Here is a 21848-nt window from a genome sequence, read left to right on the forward strand (position 1 = left end):
ATTATTGGCACGTACCTTGCCCTGACCGGAACGATCGAGCAGCATGAGTCCATTCTCGGTGCCAATCAGTAAATTGACGCCCCAGAGCGCGGCGCACAGAATCTCCGAGTTGAAGCGTTTCTTATACTTACGTATCTCGGGCGTATCGTTGGCCACCTCGTGCGATGTGGGCGTCACATTCACATTGACGGTCGACTCCCGACGGGTCGGACCCGAGCCGCCGGCACCGAAGCCGAAGGTGAGAAAACTGCGTTGTTTCTGTTGCAACGCATAAGCGTGCGGTGGCAAGTGTGACGAGATGGCGGACGCATTCGATGTTGACGAGCAGGGCGTCAGGTGGTGAATGTTCGCGGAGGAGGAAGAAGCAGATTTATGCAATAAATTAGTAATACTGCTGGAAGAACGCGTTTTACTAATCGAATTCTTTGGCGAATTTTGGCGCGAATTCGATGTCGATGAGGCCAGCGATATGGTTGATTGTGGTGAATTATTTGTGCTAATAATTACACCACCGACAACGCTGCCGCCGCCATGACCGTGGCCGCCAACGCCGACGGCGACGCCTCCGGCGGCGCTGCTGCTGCTAGCGATAAACGATTTCGATGGCGTGGAATGCACGGATGAACTAATGGCCGCTTGATACTTTATATTTGATTGATTGATTGATTGATTGTTTGATTTATATTTGTTTGGATTTGTTTTTTTTTTTTTTTTTGGTTTTTGTTTTGTTTTGTATTTGTAATTAAAGAGAAAAGAAAATAGAAAAAGTGCAAGAAAAAATTTCAATTAGTCTTCGAGTTGTCAACAAAATAAATTCATTAATAAATTAAACATGCTGAGTGGGAATTGGTAGGCAGTGTTTGTTTGTGTGTGTGTATGTGAGTGTGTGTGTGTGGGGGTGGTTAAATATTGAGTGCTGCTTATGCTAGCGACGATTAAAAAAATAAATTAATTAAACAATAGCCAAAAATATGCTTGCAGAGCTAAGAAATGAGTGTAAAATGTTAACAATAATATAAGTTAAATAAAATGTGATTAGTCTTTCCCCGGAGGCCAATGGTAAAAAAAATCTTTAACAAAAAGTTTATATTGATTTGTGTGTGGTGTATAAGTGTGTGTGTGTGTCTGCGTGTGTAGAAAAACAATAAGAATGAGAATACAGGTTTTATGAGGATCATTGCCCTCTGCGTGTCTGTTATATGTACAGTGCGTTAACAGCGCTGCTGACAAAACGAAATGTTAGTGACAGTGACATGAAGCTGCCTGCTATGCAACACACAATATGAATGGTAGAGCGACAGAGACAGAAAGAGAGAGAGAGAGAAAGAAGTAGAGAGCGAACACAGTGGAACGCATTGGTGCATTTCGCTAGCAAATAATAATAATAATATATTGGAAATATGTATTTATGTACAAGAGATAGCTAAAACAAAAGGCATTCCTGGTGCGATACTGTATAATTTGAGTTGAGTACTTGAAGAAGCCCTGCACATTTAAGAGTATGTACAATAACACATGACACATATATACAAATTAAATAAGATTGTTGTTTGGAAAAAGTAAAACTATTCACAAAAGTTTGGTAGTTGTTGGGAGTTGGTATACGTTTTTTTTTTTTTAGATTTTTAGAAAGAGTATTTTTTTTGTTTTGGTTGGTGTTTGAAAACTATTGCTTTTTGATGTTTGTTGTTTTTCATACTTACTATTGTAAATTTTGGTTTGTTTGTAATTGATTTGTATTTTGTAATTTGTTAGAATATATCGTAGTGGCCATCAGCTCAAACGTTGCGGAAAGACAAAGCACAATTAAGAAGAAGAAAGTGTTTGTAACGGTTTTTTTTTTAATTTGGTTAAATTTAAAAATTCATTTGGTTTGATTCATTAAAAAAAAAACAACATGCACTTATAAAAGCTGCAACTCAACTTGCATGCACATTTTGTAATTTTCAATTATTTCGGGTTTATTTTTTTATATTTTTTTTTTGGAAATTCTCGACCAATTTAGTTAGATGTATGTAATTTATTTGCATGGATAATTTTTGCTTTCGTTACGCGCTCTTCATAATGAACTTTGCTCCACGTCAAAGAAAAATGTTTATGCTAAGATATTCTTTTGGATTAGTCACATTTAAGGGAGGGGGTTAGGCAATTTTGAATAAGTCAGTATAATTTTGTTTAAGGCACAAAACGTATTAAACATATAGGAAACAAAACAAAAAGGATATTTTTACTACAATACGTTTCTTATGCGAAACATTTGAAACGTATCTATTTTTCCAACAACTGTGAAAACACAAAGTGCTTGAAAAGCAAAAATTCATTTGATTTCGTGAGAGATTGCTCCATTTACTTTTTTTTACTGCAACCCACAAGGGCAAAAGAATTTGCAAATGACATTAAAAACGATGCATGACTCTTGATTAATAGTTGGTATTTTTTTCTTTCTTTGATTATGCGTAGGACAGATAACAAAAAAAAAAAAGAAAACAAATAACAAAAACTGGCAACTCGAAAACGCTGAGTTGAGTTGAACGCACAAAACACACAATGAAAAATCGAATCGGTTGAGATAAATAATAATAGGGGTATTAATAATGGGACGACGACTGAAGCGCTACTCACCTCCTCACTGGATGATTTATCGTGGCGCGGCGGCGTTGCCGGCGATGCCTGGCTGAGTAGATCGGGCAGAACGCTGCTGGTCCGGGTGCCGGGTGTGCCAAGGCCACTGTTGTCCCCACCAGCGCCGCTGCCAGCTACCCCGCGATTCTGTCAGAGGGAGAGAAGGAAATGGAGAAAGAGAGAGGGAGAGAAATTACGTTTAAATGCATATGAGAAAAGTTTGCAATCAAAAGTTTAAAATGGACGTAATAAATTTGAGAAACAAAACATTTGGAAATGAAATTAAAACGAGTCAAATGGGTTATAAATGCTTTTTTTTTTTTGTTTTTTTGTTTTTTTTTTTGAAAAGGTAATACAACAAAAAGTAATGAATAAACAACAAATTGAAGGAGTCATAAAACAGATAGACAAATAGAGACAGACTCAAAGAGAAAGCAAAATGAATGCCAATGAGATACTTAAGGATACTGGAGACGCCTACAAATTCTTCTATTCAACGTTGTAACACTAAAAAAAAGCTTACAAACTAAAACATAAAGTTTTTTCTTTTTTTGTTTCAAAATTGCTTTAAAGCTAGAGCACTCAGTGCTGTTTGAACAGTAGTGCTGGGAAGAGGAGTACAAAGCACTTAAAATTAGTTTAGTTTTGTTTAGCACAACTTTCTCGAGGGGGGAGGTGGTTTTTATTTTCTGCACAGCAGGCAAAAACGTTGCTCAATTTGCAAACATCAGAAAACTTGAGGATGGCTTTTAATTCAATTAACAATTTGAACTGTAGGCTAACCAAACCAACAAACTTTTCGAATTCCGCATAATTTAAAAGCTTTAAAACAATTTTGAGCTAATGAATGAATTTCGGGCAAAGCGAAGCAACAAATATTTAAAAGCATTTTTTACTCGGTCTTGGGTAAATCATTCTAAACATTGGTATATCTCAAACTAATTTTTCCATATGAAAATTAACTTTTACCAAACATATTTCTAACCATTATTTTTAATTGAATTATAATACATTTTGGTTTATTTTCAGCTTATTTCCTACATAATATCAATTTTAAGCTAATTTCACCCTGAGGTAATCACGTTATTTACAGATACGGTACAATAAGCTTAAAAGTTAAGCCTGCTATGTGATTTTTCTTTTCAATTTTAGCATCTCATTAGCATTCGATACTTTTGTTTTTATTTTGATGGTAATATTATATACATCGAATGGTAAAACACCTTTATTATTGGATAAATACTTCGATATTTGACCGTCTACCAAGATGCGTTTGTATTATGCATAATAAGTCAAGTTGTTATAATTCAAACAGCATTTAAATATCGTTTAGTGACTTTCGAAGCAGACCGCAAATGGCACTAAGTGGTGAGTTATGCGTATTACTTATATTATTATGAATGTTATATGTTACCATTTAGAATTAGTTGATGTTTCTGATGAGAAAACCAGATGCAAATGAAATAATAATAATAATAGTAAACATGCCTGGGATGGTCAGAGCAAAGATAGGAAAGAGAGAGAAAACAGCATACATAATAAGTACACTCAGCGAATTTTCGATTATTATAATTTGCTGTCAAATATCACTTATATTTACGAGCTGTTAGTGCAATGTTATTAACAGTATGCGGCTTGTTTGTACATGTGTAAACAGCAGCGTGGGCGCTGTCAGGTGAGATCAAACAACAGAGAAATGGAGTGCAGATTGAGATGCGAGTAAAAGATATATATATATATAGAAAGAGAGAGAGCGAGCGATACATATATGTGTGTGTGTGAGTGTGTGTTTGTTGGTGGGTGTGTGGCGGTGAGTATCGGAATTCTAGCCAAATGGTAAATTTTATTTGCATTACGCTTGGTTTCTCTTTTTTTTATTTTTGGTTTTATTTTTTTTGTGATTTTGTTTTCAAGTAGTTTGGTTTGGTTTACGTTTCTGGCGCCAAGACAAAACACAATAAATGAACGATATATATTTGAATAGTTTTTTTTTTCATCTGATGCTTTGTTCTTTTTGTTTGTTTGTATTCTTTTTTTTTTTTTTGATGCGTGCGAGCTGAGAACGTTTACCTGCTGCTGCGGCTGTAGCTGCTGTTGTTGTTGTTGTTGCTGTGGCTGTGGCTGTAGCTGTAGCGTTTGCTGTTGTTGTTGCTGCTGCTGCTGATGTTGCTGCGCACGCGCCGCTGCATTCTGCAGCACAATGACAGACTCAGTCTTTTCGCGACGCGGACGCAGAAAATCAAAATTGACCCAGTTGGACTTTGTGAGCGCTGCTGCTGCTGTTGTTTTTGCTGTTGCTGCGGCTGCTTTGTTGCTGCTGGCAGTGGACGTTGCTTTGGTCTTATTAACAGCAACAGCGGCGCCAGCTGCTGTCAGCGTGCTGTTCTCCTTACTGCTGCTGCTGCTGTTGTAAATGCTGTTCCTTTGGTACATGGCACTCGCGCGCTGCTGCTGCACAAGTTGTGGCGACTGCAGCTGAGCAGAGGCAGCGCTGGCATTGTTGGCAGCGACGCTGCCACTGAGCACAGCCGAATGGCGTTTTGTTAACGGGAAAAAATCGGAATTCTCGCGCCGAAAGCCACGCACAAAACTGGGCAACTTTGAGTCAGACTCCTGTCGCTTGTGCTGCTGCTGTGGCTGCGTCTGCTGCTGCTGTGTGGAGCTGCTGCGCTCTTTGGCAATGTTGACCCCAGCCGTGGAACTGGCGCCTTTTAGCGGCTGATAGCCTTTGGGCACGGGACGTGCTATGGCCTCCGCGACACTGGCTCGCTGCAGCTTCGCCTCCACTTTCAGTGTGCTCAAATGCGAGCTGCGACTGAGGCTGGCTGTGGTGCTGCTACTGCTGCCGCTGCTGCTGCTGCCAGCGCCAGCACCATTGGGTCTCTTGGGAAAGAACTTATCAAAGTCCCAGTCGCGTAAGAGTTTCGCGTCTTCGGCTCTCTTTGGCGCATGCGAGGTGGAAGCGGATTTTTGTAAGCGATTTACGTTTTGTTCTAATTTCTGTTTACAGTTGTTCATGTAGATGTGGTTGTCGTTGTTGTTGTTGTACAAATAATTGTTGTAGTTGTGAGTAACAGCGCAAGAGAAGAATTGTTGTTAGGTTTCGGTTGCATTACATTTCTACAGTCTAAATTTGTTTCTTGCCCAGGGTATACAACAAAAAAAAACCGCTTGTAGCATGGAAAGTTTTTCATGAATTCTCTGATTGCATTGCATTCCATATAATATTGATTTTTATGAGATATTCTGGGTATTTGTATTTGCTTGTGGGGAGGAAGGGTGGATAGTAATGCACGTAGTGGTGCAAAGGTGTGTTTACAATACATAAATATACAAATATATAATGTCAAGTTCTGAAACCAGTCGGATGCACTTCTTCGACGCCTACCTTTGATATATTATCTATACACAATATGTATATGCATTTATGAAATTATTAAAGCTGGAAAACGATCTGACAACATTATCTGTTTCTATTACATATTAGTTAATCGATATTCATTTGTTTTCGATTCATTTGTCATCGACTGTTTTCCAGCTCTCGAGTATGTAGATGGAATGTGCCCGTGTAAACATTCTATTGCACCAGTGCATATATCATTTTCATACAAAACATACAAAAGTTAAAACCGAAAATCATTTTTGAAAGTAAATCGAAAATTGTAGAACTAAATATATATAGTGACATATTCAGATCACATGGATCTCTCATGTCCACACACACACACACGCACAAGCCAGACATAAACAAACAAACACTCACATATACACCCGTACCCAGCTGCAAGCAAAATAGCTGATGCTGCAAATAATAACAGTTCAGTTGCCAACCGAAAAACGCGCAACTGAGTGAAGAAGTTACGATCACGCTGCATTTGTCAACTCAGCAGTTCCCACGCTGGACGACGAAAAGAATATCCATATAAAGCAGCACATTCAGTAATTAAGTTAGTCACATTTTGTACTCAATAGTAAGCAGTCACATTTTGTACTCAATAGTAAGCAGTCACATTTTGTACTCAAAAGTAAGAAGTCGTGTTTTCAATAAAATTATATTTTTTTATTCTAAACCGTTGTCCGACTTTCAATTGGCGCAGCCGGTAGGATAACAGCTAATTTTTTTTTGTGAAACGTCGTGGTCCTATCACAGGAAAACGTACTAGTGTTCCGCGATAAAAACTGTTATCCGCATAAGGACCTCGTGATCCTTAAAAAACTTTTTTCTAAAAAGTAAAACGCGAGACAGACGACAAAGAATTTTTTCTCAAACAAACTTTCAAAACTCAAAACAAAAAAAAAAAAATAAAATAATAATAAAATGATGTTGGAGACACAATTAAACCAAGCACTCGGGCAAATCCGCCAAGTGCCAATCTTCAATGGAGAAACGGACGAGCTAGGAGCCTTTATTGGAAGGATCGATTTTATTATGGAACTCTTCCCAAGCGTGGACGCAAAACAAAAACTGATTATGTACAGCGCGATCCAAATGCAGTTAGAGGGAGATGCAATGAGGACATCGCTGAGGCACCTACCAGGAGATTGGGGAGCACTACGAAGCGTACTGATCTCCACTTTCAAGACCCAAACACCTTGTGAGGAGCTACTGAGAAGAGTCTACAACACATATTTTGGTGGAAGTATCCGTAAGTTCCTCGAAGAACTCGAGCAAAAATCCTTTGTAATATTAAATAAGTTAGTAATAGAAAATAATGCAGAAAATAAAACATTGTACTCAAATGCATTAAAAAATACGGTTAGAGATGTTATACATAAAAGACTACCAGACAGGCTATACATGCAGTTAGCCAGATATGATATACCAACAACCGATAAATTAAAAGCAGTAGCCCAAGAATTAGGTTTATACGAAGACCGCATACCAGAAAACCCAAAATCTGCAAATAACACCCATTACAATAAAAATAATAACAAATATTATCCAAAAACTCAATCAAATTACAACCCAAATTATAATCAGAGTTTCAGGAATCAACAAAATTATAATACAAATTATAGAAATCAAAATTCACAAAACGAACCAATGGTCAATAAACAATTGTATAACGAATATCAACAAAAATTAAATCAAGGCAGAATGCAAAACCCAATTAATTATCAATCAGATTGTAACAATACCAGACCACCTAACCAACCCACTAAAAGACAAAGACCTAGTAATAGTGGACAATCAAAAATGGAATGGGCAGAAAATGTTCATCAAACAGCCTCGGAAACAAACACAGAACCCCATTCATAAGAATAATTATGAATAACCAACAAATGCGATGCTTAATAGATACAGGGTCATCAATAAATATGATGAATAAAAATTTCTTTAATTACCCAACTTTTAAAGAGAATATTACTTGTCAAACCATAAGTGGAGAAATAAAATTAAATACCAGCATATCATTAGCCCCTAGCAAACTGTGTCCAACAGATCAGAAGTTTTACATACATAATTTTTCCAAAAATTTTGACATCCTCTTAGGCCGAACGTTCCTTAAGGATTGTAGAAGCGTGATCAATTACGAAGACGAATTTGTTAAACTTAATAATTTTCAATTTTTATTTAAATATAATAACGAAAATAAGGAAGAAGAATATAAAGACCCACTACTAATAAAAGATATACATACAGCATACGCATTGGAAAACGAATTAGTGGAAAGCAATCAGTTTAGATTAGAACACCTAAATACAGAAGAAAAAGCCACGTTAACAAACATTTTGTTTGAATTTAGCGATATTCAGTATAAAGAGAGTGACAATTTGACTTTCACAAATACTGTAAAACACGTTATCAATACAAAAAATGAGGACCCCTGTTATAAGAAACCATATAAATATCCACAAACCTTTGATGACGAAGTTAACAAGCAAATGAAAGAAATGATGCAACAAGGTATTATACGACCATCTAATTCACCTTATTGTTCTCCTATTTGGATAGTACCAAAAAAAGAAGATGCATCAGGAAAGAGAAAATATAGAATAGTAGTAGACTATCGCACCCTTAACGAAAAAACAGTAAGCGATAAATTTCCCATACCTGTAATGGATGAAATATTAGACAAATTAGGAAAATGTCAATATTTCACAACAATCGATTTGGCTAAAGGATTTCATCAAATTCAGATGGACGAAAAATCAATAGCAAAAACAGCATTCTCAACCAAAGCAGGACATTTCGAATATACGCGAATGCCATTTGGCTTGAAAAATGCACCAGCAACCTTTCAGCGTTGTATGAACAATCTTTTAGGAGACTTAATTAACAAAAATTGTCTAGTTTACATGGATGACATAATAGTGTATTCCACTTCATTGGAAGAACACATATTAGCGTTAAGGAAAGTTTTTAGAAAGCTCAGAGAAGCAAATCTAAAACTACAACTAGATAAGTGCGAATTCATGAAAAAAGAAACTGAATTTCTAGGACATATAATAACAACGGAAGGAATAAAACCTAACCCAATCAAAATAAAAGCCATTAAAAAATTTCCAATCCCTAAGACCCCAAAAGAAATCAAAAGATTCCTAGGATTATGTGGATTTTACAGGAAATTCATACCAAATTTCGCAAAAGTTGTGAAACCAATGACAATAAAGCTAAAGAAAGGAGCAAAAGTTAACGAAAAAGAAATAACATACTTAGAAGCCTTTGAGAAATTAAAATTACTCATAACATCAGACCCAATATTAGTATATCCGGATTTCAAGAAAAAATTCTCACTTACTACAGACGCTAGTAATTATGCGTTAGGAGCAGTTTTATCACAGGATCACAAACCAATATGTTATGCTAGTAGAACTTTAAACGAGCATGAGATAAAATATTCAGCGATAGAAAAAGAATTATTAGCAATAATATGGGCAACGAAAAATTTCAGATCATACTTATTTGGCAGAAATTTTGAAATACTTAGCGATCACAAACCTCTTATATGGCTAAACAACATAAAAGAGCCAAACATGAAGTTACAAAGGTGGAAAATAAGACTAAACGAATACGATTATGAAATCAAATACATACCAGGCAAAGAAAACTACGTAGCTGATGCACTTTCAAGAATTAAAACAGAAGAAAATAACGTAGAAGAAAATTTCATGGGGAATGCTCAAGACAGCATAGCAGCAACAATACATAGCGCAAACGAAGATAATCAAAATTGCATTCAAACCACAGAAAGACCATTAAATAATTATAACCATCAAATAGAATTTATAAAAGGAAATACCGAAGAAATAAAGAAAATAAGATATTTTCACAAAACTAAGATTATAATAAATTACATAGAAATGACCACTGAAAAAGCAAAAGAGATCATAAAAGAATATCTTTGTGCAAAAAACAGCGTTATATACTTCCCACACGAAGGTGACTACGCAATATTCCAAAAAGCCTATTTAGAAATAATACAAAGAGATTGTCCGATAAAAACTATGAGAACCACAAAAAAATTAAAAGATATTCAAACTTATTCAGAATTGAAACAAATCATATTAAACGACCATACAAAACTTTTACATCCAGGAATAGAAAAAACTATAGTAATGTTTAAAGAAAAATATTATTTCCCAGATTACCAAAAACTAATACAAAACATAATTAACGAATGCGAAATCTGTAATATATCAAAAGTGGAGCACAGGGACACAAAATTTAGTTATGAAATAACACCTGAGGTTTTCAACCCTAGAGAAAAATACGTTATAGATTTTTATATTATCAATAATAAGCAATTTTTATCATGCATAGACGTATACTCAAAATACGCTACGTTAATAGAAATAAATAGTAAAGATTGGTTAGAAGCAAAACGAGCATTATTAAAAATATTCAACGAAATGGGAAAACCATTAGAAATAAAAGCAGACAAAGACTCAGCATTCATGTGTGCAGCATTAAAAATTTGGTTAGATTCAGAAAATGTAAAAATTAAAATCACAACAAGTAAGAACGGCATATCAGACGTAGAACGGTTTCACAAAACAGTCAACGAAAAATTAAGAATAATTAATTCAGACACAAACGAAGAAAATAAGTTAACAAAATTCGAAATAATACTTTACACTTATAACCATAAAACGATACATAGCACTACTGGTAGAACACCAGCAGACATCTTCATTTATGCCGGATCACCAGCATACAATACCCAATTGAATAAAATTAAAAAGATCAACAAGCTAAACGAGAAAAGAAAAACTTACGAAATAGATACAAACTATAGAGAAATGCCACTTATCAAATCAAAAACGACAAATCCATTCAGGAAGACAGGCATAATAAAACAGTTAGATAACAAACATTTCGAAGAAACGAATAGAGGAAGAAAAATCATACATTACAAAACTAAATTCAAAAAGAAAAAGAAAATAAACATAAACAAATATAACAATAATTTCAGGTCAACTACAGAAGATTCACCTACCGATCCACCTGCTAACAATGATAATACTAACGCTAACAATAACTCAGAGTAATACCCAAAATATAGACATTAACCAAGTAAACGCACAAAACGGGTACGTTTTATTTAAAACAGGCTCATTAAGCATACCTTCAGATTTCGAATACCATTGCCTAACAGTAAACCTAACAAAAACCGAAAATACTGAAAAAGATTTAATATCTCAGACATATGATTTTAGTGCTCTACCCCAAGTAGAATATCTAGTAGAAAAACTTCAAAGAGAAATGAACGGAATAAGAATAATCAAAAGACAGAAACGAGGACTCCTAAATTTAGTAGGAAAAGGTTACAAATACTTATTTGGCACATTAACTGAAGACGACAAAACAGAACTTACTGAAAAAATTGATGATTTAGAAGCTAATAGCATACAGGTAAACGAACTAAACAAAGTCATAGAAGCAGTCAATCATGGCATAAAAATAATGGACGGCATGACAGAAATGTCACAACAGAACACAAAATTAAGCTTATTACTGTTTAACTTACAACAATTCACTGAATACATCGAAGATATCGAGATGGGAATGCAACTGACCAGATTGGGAATTTTTAATCCAAAATTGTTAAAACATGATCAATTATTAAATGTCAATTCAGAAAAATTGTTAAATGTAAAAACATCAACTTGGATAGAACCCAAGACAAATGAAATTATAATAATATCACATATTCCGAAAACTCTGTCACAAGAAACATTATATTCAATAATACCATATCCAGACAAGGAAAAGAATATTTTAACCGAAACTATTAAAGATAAATATTATTTACATAAGAATAAAACTTATTCAGCAACAGAAAAGAAACTAATAACAAACAAATGTATTAACGGTATCTTGAAACAAACGGAAGTTGAATGTAAATACACAAAAACAAGAAAAAACTATGAAATAAATTTCATAGAACCAAATGTAATATTAACTTGGAACTTACCTAAAATTACACTTAATCAAAACTGTATACCACAAAAGATTGAAATTTTAGGAAACAACATTATTAAAGCAACCAATTGTTCTGTCCAATTAGAAGATATCCAGATATCAAATGTAATATCAGATTTTACACAAACCGTTTATATCAGTAATAATATAACTAAAACAGAGCCGTTAGCATTCATACAAACTAAAGAACTCATAAGAGAACATACAAGAACAAACAATACATTATTAATCATAAGCTTAACATCAGTAACAATATTATCAATAGTAATAATTAGCTATTCTTTATTCAAATACAAAAATTTACCAAAACGAACGATAATAGAATATAAGAATAGTACAGTAACAACACCACCCGTCGAAAATGAAGACAAAGCAACCATGGAAAGCGCCAACGATTTAAGAATATACCCTACACTGAACGCTTGAGGACAAGCCAATTTCTAATGGATGGGGAAGTGACATATTCAGATCACATGGATCTCTCATGTCCACACACACACACACGCACAAGCCAGACATAAACAAACAAACACTCACATATACACCCGTACCCAGCTGCAAGCAAAATAGCTGATGCTGCAAATAATAACAGTTCAGTTGCCAACCGAAAAACGCGCAACTGAGTGAAGAAGTTACGATCACGCTGCATTTGTCAACTCAGCAGTTCCCACGCTGGACGACGAGAAGAATATCCATATAAAGCAGCACATTCAGTAATTAAGTTAGTCACATTTTGTACTCAATAGTAAGCAGTCACATTTTGTACTCAATAGTAAGCAGTCACATTTTGTACTCAAAAGTAAGAAGTCGTGTTTTCAATAAAATTATATTTTTTTATTCTAAACCGTTGTCCGACTTTCAATTATATATATTGATGACACAGACAGATTTAAAAATGATAAAGATTGGGAATATTACATAAAACTTTGTACAAAAGAAATTCACGAAAAAAGTTGCATACCGTGTTTTTTTTGTTCTTACAAAACATACTGATCAAAATAAGTAAATAAATATGTATTTAGTATAGAAATAAGTATGTAGTTTATAATAGTTTAAACTAGGCTCAAATGAAACTCGTTCATTCATCAAATTGGGTTAAGAGTTAAAAATAAATTATATATATATATAGTATTTGCTGCATAAAGTTGTCTAAATAGAACCACAACCATCCAAACTTTTGTTGTTGTTGATTTAATGGACTAATATTAATATACTTTTTTTGTTGTTTGTTTTGTTTTGTTTTGTTTTCTTTTATAATTATTTAGACCTTTAACCCTACAAAAGCTAATTACAATTTGTACAGCTGCCTGAAGGTTTAGATTAGATAGTAACCTGAGCTTTTGCCCTAATACTTCTCGATGTATCTCAGTAAAAATATATATCTCAAATAGAAAGAGAAAAAACAACTAAAAACTAAACTAAAGGAAACATACTAAAAGAAACTAATCTAATAATTAGATTTAATGGGTAATACTGGTTTTTAGATGGCGTCTACTTACGCGCTTCATGATCAGCGTACGATCTCCGGCCTGATCATCGTCATCCGGCGTCGGTGGCAAGGGTCGATTTGGTGGCCCACCGCTGCCGTGGGTCAGCGGTGTGGTCGTTGTTGTTGTGTCCTCAGAGACGGGTCCCAAGCCAGGCCTGTATGAAAATTCGGGTCTGAACAAACCAAAAAAAAACCGAAATCCAAAAAAAAAACAGGAAAAAACACAAAACGGCAAAACGCAAAAACGGGTCGGCATTTCAAACAAATCGATAAATGAGTGGCATGAAAATAATGCGTGAAGTGGATGTGGATGTGGAGGAGTGGTGCAGGTAACGATAACGGTAATGGGTGACAGAAAATTGTATAGCATGTTGTGAATTTGTATTGTATACGATAAGTTCTATCTATATACCTATTTATATCTGTAGCACAGCCATACATTTTTAAAATGTAAACAATTCATTCATTTTTATAGTTTAAAATCAAATTTTTCAAAAATGGTTTACTGAATTGAATTATTTGCTGTACTCCATCTACAAACATATAGATATATGTATCCATTATAAAAAGCTTGATCTTTAATAAATGAAATGTTAAGTGCTGTGCGCCATTTGCAAATTACTAGTAAATGTTGTGTAGCAACTTTTACAAACTGTGTTGCAATGCAAATTTTGACGCGCCTCCCGTTTTGTGCGGCATGGGTTTCTGTATTTTTGGAGTACGTGGTACTTACAGCGGCTTGGGCGGATCACTGGCCAAAAGTGTGCCATCGTTGCGTGCCCGATCGTTGGGCTCATCCGGTTCGCTGTCCGAGTCGCTGCTGTCGAGCGGATCCAGCGGATTGACGGCCTGTCCCAGATGATTGTTGGACTGTTGTTGTGGCAGTGCCGCTGCCGGCTTGGATGACGACGAGGAAGCCGATACACAGATCGCACCATTGCCCGAGGATGCACCCGATTGTCGATTGTTGCGCGGCGGCGCCTCCGGCTGTGCCAGTTGCTGCTGCTGTCCGCCGGCTGCTGCTGTCTGTGGCTGCGGCTGTTGGGAGGAGACCACGCCCAATTCATTTAATTGTGCTGCTAACACATCCAAATGATCCTACATTTTTTTTGTTTTTTGTATTTTACAATAGATATTTGTGGGCCATTTTATGCACACGGAGGATTTTTATGTGTAGTGTAGTGTAGTGTGTGTGTTTGTGTGGTGTTGTGTTGTGTGTGTGTGTGTATGTTTGAGTGTTGCACGTGGTACCACATTTGTTGTTGTTGTTGTTTGTTGTAGTTGTTGGTTTCGGATGGGGGGCAAATGCGATTGTATTCGGGGTGGAACGAAAAGTAAGAGAGCATTAGACTGGTTTGTACCTTTCACTTCTTATATACATAGATAAACAACAAACAGGGCCAAACATTAGAGAAAGCTCGGTTAGTTATTATCTATTTATGGAACTGGCCGGGGTTAGTTAGTTTTTTTTTGTTTGTTCGGAATCGACTTTATGCTTGGCATTACAAACGCATCAATCACAGCAACTCTTCTATTTATAGAACCGCTTCAAATAGTAGCATAAACTTTTTCCTTTTTTTGGTTAGTTGCATTTTGGAAAAATTGAAAGTGTTTTCGAAGGTTTTTTCTTTTTTGTGGATTAGTGGGCACGTGCATTGTATATATTGGTTATAACAGAGTTACGAAGAGGCGAACTCTCTTTACTGTGTACTTGTGTACCTCCATCAAGTGTACATTATATTTTTTTTCAGAATTTCGACAAGGGTTCCAAAAATGTAGAGGAGGAGTTTATATATATATACATACTAGTAAATCAAGCATAAAATACACATAAATAGGATACAGATAGATGGATAGATAGACAGAGTGAGAGAGAGATAGACAGAGCGAGAGAGAGATAGAGATAGAGGAGCGAGCAGGCTACAACCGAAAATGATAAAAAACATACCTCAGGTCTCCTTGGTGGTAACTGTTGTATGATTGATTGATTGATTTTGTTTTGAATGTGTGTTTTAGTGTTTTGGATCAAATTATACGTTGGTTGTTGTACAATTTGTACATATTAATATATATTTGGCGCAACGGGATGTTGTACGTTTAATATACACACACAGAGAGAGACACACACACACATGAGCGAAATCATAAGGTCGATATTTTAGTTTATATAGTTATGCATTATGTTATGGTAGACGCACAAAACATGAAAATAAAAGAAGTTCAAAATCATATAAATATATACAATCGATCGTACAATACTCTTACAAGGGTAAATTATAAATGAGCTAAGAGGCTGGGACGGGAATTAAACTACTAATCAGCAATAGATCAACGTGGGCTTTGCAAGGGTCTATAAGAAACGCCTTATAGGATATATTTTTGAAGCATTAATATAGCATAAGATGTGGTTTCAATTTCGCTAATAATTAAATTGTAAGTTAGGCAGACAGTCAACATTTGAAAAGCGATTTAATCTGATAATCTCTCAAAGTGCACAAGGTGCACATTATATTATACAAAACTGATTTAAAATTGTAAAATTGCTATGCTTTTGTAATCAGTGGCAACTTGTTAAGTAATACATTCTATGCTTTAATATATTCCTTTAAATTAGTCTGATTAAACGCGCTTATAAATTTGATTGAATAGCTAGAAATCTACAATGAACGGTAAATTTTCTATTGGTTCAATTTAGTTCTGTACGTGTATCATAAATTTATTAAATAATTAAATTAAATTTTACTCCCTGATAGGCTACACAAAACAGAGCTGCAAACTTTTCTTACTCAATCCATTTTATTCGAATTTATCTTGCCACATTTGTATAGCCTGCATTGTATACCCCTATCTATCATTCACCACATGAACAACTTCCGACCACAGCTAGTTTTAATCGCGAACTCCTTTCTATATCACGCAAGCCTAGCAAGTCATTGCTCTAGGAGACGCAGGCCCCTTCTTATCAGTAGCTGAGTATCGCTGCTATGGTTATTTGTAATCTCTGCGCTCTGTGGAGAATACGCACCGATGGCTTAAAATTGTTCTGCGAGCTGCGCTGCGACTGCTGCTGCTGTTGTTGAGAGGGCGCCTGAGCCGTTGGCTCGCCGCACTTCGGTGTCGGTGGCAATGGCCGATTGGCATGCGGTGGATCTGGCACCACAATCAGACGCTGCGGCAATTGTGGGCGTGCCGGCGGACCCGTTTCCTCAACCTGCTGGCGCTGCAAAAACAAAAAAGAAAGAGTATGAGTCAATGATTAGTAACATAAGAAGCAATTTGTAGCTTTGGTTGCTCATTTAAACGACACTTACCGATGGCGGTTTCTGCTGACGATTCGCCTGCGGCTGTTGAGCCTGTGCCTGCTGCTGCTGCTGTTGTTGTTGTTGTTGCTGCTGCTGTTGCTGTGCCACCTGCGCCTGTTGCGCTGCATGCGCCGCTGCTGCTGCTGCTGCTGCCGCCTGCTGCTGCTGTTGATGTAGCTGCGCCTGGGCAGCAGCATGAGCTGCAGTGGCCTGCGCCTGAGCCTGGGCAAGCAACTGATGATGCTGCTGCTGCTGTTCGGCGGCGAGGCGACCTTCCTGGATTTGCTGAAAGTTGCGTCGCAACGTGTCGCCACCAGGCGCTTGTATGATCGAGCTGGGCTCACCGGCCAGCTGCGGCTCGTCGTCATCGTTGTCGGAGCCCGAGTAGCGATAATCTTCGCGCTCCTTCTCCTGCTTGCGCTTCTTGCAGCGATCGATGTGATCCTTTAGCTGGATGCGCACCTGTCGATCCGTCGGCTGATCCTTAATGAAGGCATGCTTCAGCAGATTCTCGGTGTAAGGCCTCTGGTGATAGTCCTTCACTGTGAATGCAAAAATGTTGCAAATATTTACATTTCTAAGACCAATATGACGTAAAATGACTCACCTAGCACCGTGTCAATGAAGCCGTGAAACTTCTTGGACCATTTTTTGGATTTGAGACGCGGCGGCGAGTTGCGTGGAATTAAGAAGAGAGCACGCATCGGATGCAAATCGCAGAGCGGCGGCTGTGACTCAGCCATTTCCAATGCCGTGATGCCCAGGGACCACAGATCCGAGCGATTGTCGTATGTCGCTTCGGGATTCTCGTCGCAGGCAATGACCTCGGGTGCCATCCAATAGGGAGTACCTGTATACAAACACCGCCAACAACAAACAAGAACAAACCAGTTAAGCCCAACTCAGTTCAGCATGATTCACCCAAAAGTTTTGCGTCTCACCGATGAATGTGTTGCGTCTGCCTATCGTGCGATCCAGCTGCGCAGAGACACCAAAGTCCACAAGTTTAACCTCGGCATTATCTGTGAGCAGCACATTTTGGCCTTTGATGTCGCGATGAATTACTTTGTTCGAGTGCAAATAGCTGAGGCCGCGTAATATTTCGCGGCAAATGTATGCGATCCATTCCTCTTTGAGGCTTTGGCCTTTTGTGGACTTGACCAGATCGGTAACGGAGCCAGCGCCGCAGTATTCCATAACCAGCCACAGCTGATCATCTTTACCCGGTGGCGATTTTTTAATAAACGCCCCATAATAGGTGGCAATGTTGCGATGATTTGAGTATTTCTTAAGCACATTGATCTCAAGCTTAATCTCCTCCTCCTCATCCTCGGTGACATCCATCACCTTTATGGCAGCCAACTGACCAGTTTTTGTATGACGGCCCTATAACAGTCAAATAAAAATAAACGCATTAGTTGTGCAGAATTAAAGCGAAAACTTTGCTTATCATGCTGTGTAAATTTATGCGACATTGAATCTCTTTCAGTCACAAGACACTTGAACTCGACAACGTCGACGACAACAAGAATTGTTGACCGTGGGCGAAACGACGTCAATAAACTGCGTCAGTCACTTACGACTGAAAGTGTTGCGAGTAAACAATAATTCAATGCACACATTCATCACACAATAGAACAGGAAGAATCATGAATCGTGCATATGCTCGACTTGAAGAGGGAGCTTAAGTACAGTCATTGAATCTATTGCAAAAATACTCTTTCTCAATTGAGAAAAACTCTCTTTGACTTGACTTAATTTTTAATGCACTTTCTAAATATTTAGCAAATTGCGAAACTATTGTATTTATAAATATATATATATTTATCAGAATAATTGTAAATGCTCATTCCAAATATTACACACTCATAAAATGATAAACGCGTCTTACAATTCAAGACCAACACGCTGAAAAATGCACACATTAATTAATTTTTAATAAGTTCAGGGCATAAAAAACCATAACAAATGCATTTTATACACTAAACTAAACTGATTTTTGAGTATTGTACTTTTTTGAGCAGATGAATTCTGCATTTAAACTTGAAACGGTTTTAAAGAACTCGTAGTAAATCCTTTTTCGATGTGGTCTTCATTTATTTTTCTAGATTGCATTTTCTAAATATTCAACATTGTTTTCTTCTGCATTGATCCAATTTCAGGTCAAAATTCAAACACTTTTTATTATGCTATTCCCGTTTTCATACCGATTTCACAGCTCGTTATGTGCACAGCAAAATTGAATAACGTGACTTGAAAATCGATTATCCTCGAGCAGACAGTCAGTCAATCAAGGCGTAAAAATGCATTTCAATCAGCTGTCGTTTTAATCAGTGTCATAAATTGATTTTGTTCCGTTTCTGATTGAGTTGTCCTGACCGGTTATATTTGCGGAGAGTACTCCACCACTTTGGTGTCTTTTTTTAGAGCGACTATAAAATGGCATTTAAAATTTAATACAGTTTTAATTGGCGACTAGTGCAGCAGCTGCCATGAGTAGCTGCAAGCGCAGTTAGCTACCCATAATAAATCAAGTGCCTAACGAGATATGATAACAATTTTCTTGCTCCAAACGAAGAAGGAGAAGAAGACCAGCATGACGACGACGATGATTAGCCAGCGGGGCGTATATATATACATATATATATATATATATTTGCTGCTATCAAAATGCTATTAAGCAACAATTTTCAGCACTTGGTGGTTGCTGTTCTGTTGTCATATTCTAACGGTTGACTGTGCAAAATTGTACAGATTTTATGCAAATTAATGACATGCACTAATGGCGAGAGAAAGAGAGAGCCAATCGATTGGACATGCTGAGTCGAGGAGGCAGGTGCAACCAGTTTATGGCTCATCATTGAATTGTATCCAGTTGCCAGCTATTTAGCAACGGACGCGACTTCAAGCGAATTCAATTTAAAGTCCAACAGCGATTGCCGCAATAAGAATAATCAAATAATAAAAAAATAAAAATACAAAAGAAAAATATTTGTGAATCACTCGCGCAGCACTCACAGTTCAGCTTTAGAGCAAATAGAGCTAAACACAATCCCAGAAACAAATAAATAAACAAACAAACAAACACACTGACGACGACGACGGCGACGACGACGACGACGACGACAGCGATAGCGACAAGCCTTTGCCTTATGGAGACGAAACTGCTGAATATGTTCAAATATATCTGTATGATGAAAACAAAAACCAAAGCCCCAAAACGAAACGAAACGAATAATGTTTTAAAGGTAAAGTCAACAATGGAGGAACCGCATCGGAGTGTCTCAAAAGACATCGAGCAGCTGTCCCATTCGCTTTGCCTACCTATGCAGAAGTTGTTTTCGTTTTTTTTTTCTTTTCGATTTGCTGCTCAAGTATTCAGTTTCAGTACAAGTATCTGGCAGATACACAATGCTCAATGCTCAATGCTCTGCGCTGTGATCCGGGCGTGAAAAACGAGAAAAATACGAAAATCAACAAACACAATAAACTTGATGAAAAATGCAACGACAAAAAACAGACAAAACAAAAAAAAACACGCACATTGCACATTCTGTGTAAGCAGACACACACACATACAAATGCACATACATACGATCGTCTATATGTATATAGCTAAACTGCATAATCAGACAATTACGTGTTGTCATAACGTGATTCGTACGGCAAATGACGACTACTGTCGTCTGCTTCTTCTTGCTCTTCTTGTACTTATTCTTCTTCTTCTCATTCTTGAACAACATGAAGTTGCTCCAATACCCATTTTTCCCCACGTCCCACGCTCTGTTCTGCAAACTCGGAAAAATATGCAATCATACGTCAACAAACAGAAGTAATAATTGTTGCTAAAAAAAAAATAAACGTGCCTTTTTTTGGTCTGAGAAATACACTGTAAGTATCGAAAGAAACGACCTTTAAACCACTTTTAACCCGGTTCGCTTACCTAATATACATAATATCACCGCATTAAAGGGTATTGAGCAACCACAGCCAACATTAAATAACAATTGCTGAGCGTATTGTGATAACGGCGTTAAAATATCTATGACACTGCAAATATGAGAAGAGAAGGAAGAAAAAACCAACAACAAGAAACTTGAAACGGGGGGCGGGGCACTTTTCCCTGTGGACAACAAATACCCCATACAAACACAGCCCTCTTGCGCTTGGCGTCACATAAACTAAAAAGATTATCTCGGACATTTTTAGTTGACGTGTTGAGTTTGACTGATGCAAATCGCCTAATCGACCGACAGAGAGAGAGATAGAAATAAAAATACTGTATTCATGGAACAACTAAAAACAGCTGGCTGGCAGCCTGAAAGAAGAAGCATAAATATGGGAAATAACGGTGGTGGGCAATGTGTGTTTCCGATAAGACAGCAAAATATGTAAAGTGAATTCGGCTGAATGAGAGAAAATAGAATGAGGAAATGGTATTAGATGCATTCTGTACAACGGAAGGTAAGTTGTGATGAAACTTTAAAGAAATAGGCCAGAGATATACAAAGAGCTGGAGATGGAAGGAAAGACATGCATTAAGTATTCCATGGGGAAGCATTCCTTTGAATATAATCGAGAAAGTTGAGACTTTTGAGTTGTTTGCATAGGAATTGGTTCAACACAAAGGTTTTTTTTTTCTTCGTTTTTTTTTTAAATAAACATAAACTATAAAAATTATAAATAAAAGAGGTGTGAAGACGACAACAACGACACATTCATATGGAGATCTGCACTTATTATTCTCCCCTCACAACAACTTTAACGGACACCTTACAATGCCTACAACGCGTGTTAGGTAATCGAATCACCCGCAACGCAGCTCTGCCGGCATTAGATCAAAGCCAACCCCCAACCACAATGGAGTACTCCATTTCACACACAAATACACACACACACACGCACACACACCTCTGCGAACTACACACTTTGCTCATTGAGCTTGCATATTAAATTTGCGGCAAGCAGCAACAATGTATGAGTTACAGATGGAGAGATATATAGAGAT

At 36.9% G+C, this 21848-nt stretch overlaps 1 protein-coding gene across 10 annotated transcripts in view; it reads right to left on the reverse strand.

Moving 5' to 3' along the window:
- Nucleotides 1–21848, reverse strand: part of LOC6558541 (serine/threonine-protein kinase mig-15) — a 39677-nt gene that overhangs the window by 2285 nt on the left and 15544 nt on the right. The window contains exons 4-13 of one of the 10 annotated variants that reach the window (XM_032742808.2): nucleotides 17782–18226; nucleotides 17448–17690; nucleotides 16850–17382; nucleotides 16564–16758; nucleotides 15487–15507; nucleotides 14272–14636; nucleotides 13549–13711; nucleotides 4693–5622; nucleotides 2623–2769; nucleotides 16–642 (exon numbers count right to left, since the gene is read on the reverse strand). In XM_032742808.2, coding sequence (XP_032598699.1) covers nucleotides 16–642; nucleotides 2623–2769; nucleotides 4693–5622; nucleotides 13549–13711; nucleotides 14272–14636; nucleotides 15487–15507; nucleotides 16564–16758; nucleotides 16850–17382; nucleotides 17448–17690; nucleotides 17782–18226 — 3669 coding nt within the window. The remainder of the gene's footprint in view (nucleotides 1–15; nucleotides 643–2622; nucleotides 2770–4692; nucleotides 5623–13548; nucleotides 13712–14271; nucleotides 14637–15486; nucleotides 15508–16563; nucleotides 16759–16849; nucleotides 17383–17447; nucleotides 17691–17781; nucleotides 18227–21848) is intronic. The other 9 variants (XM_032742814.2, XM_032742813.2, XM_032742817.2 and 6 more) reach the window with 9 other exon arrangements.

This window comes from Drosophila grimshawi, unplaced genomic scaffold, assembly GCF_018153295.1.
Source record: "Drosophila grimshawi isolate 15287-2541.00 unplaced genomic scaffold, ASM1815329v1 contig_44, whole genome shotgun sequence".
Taxonomy (NCBI): Eukaryota; Metazoa; Arthropoda; class Insecta; order Diptera; family Drosophilidae; genus Drosophila; species Drosophila grimshawi.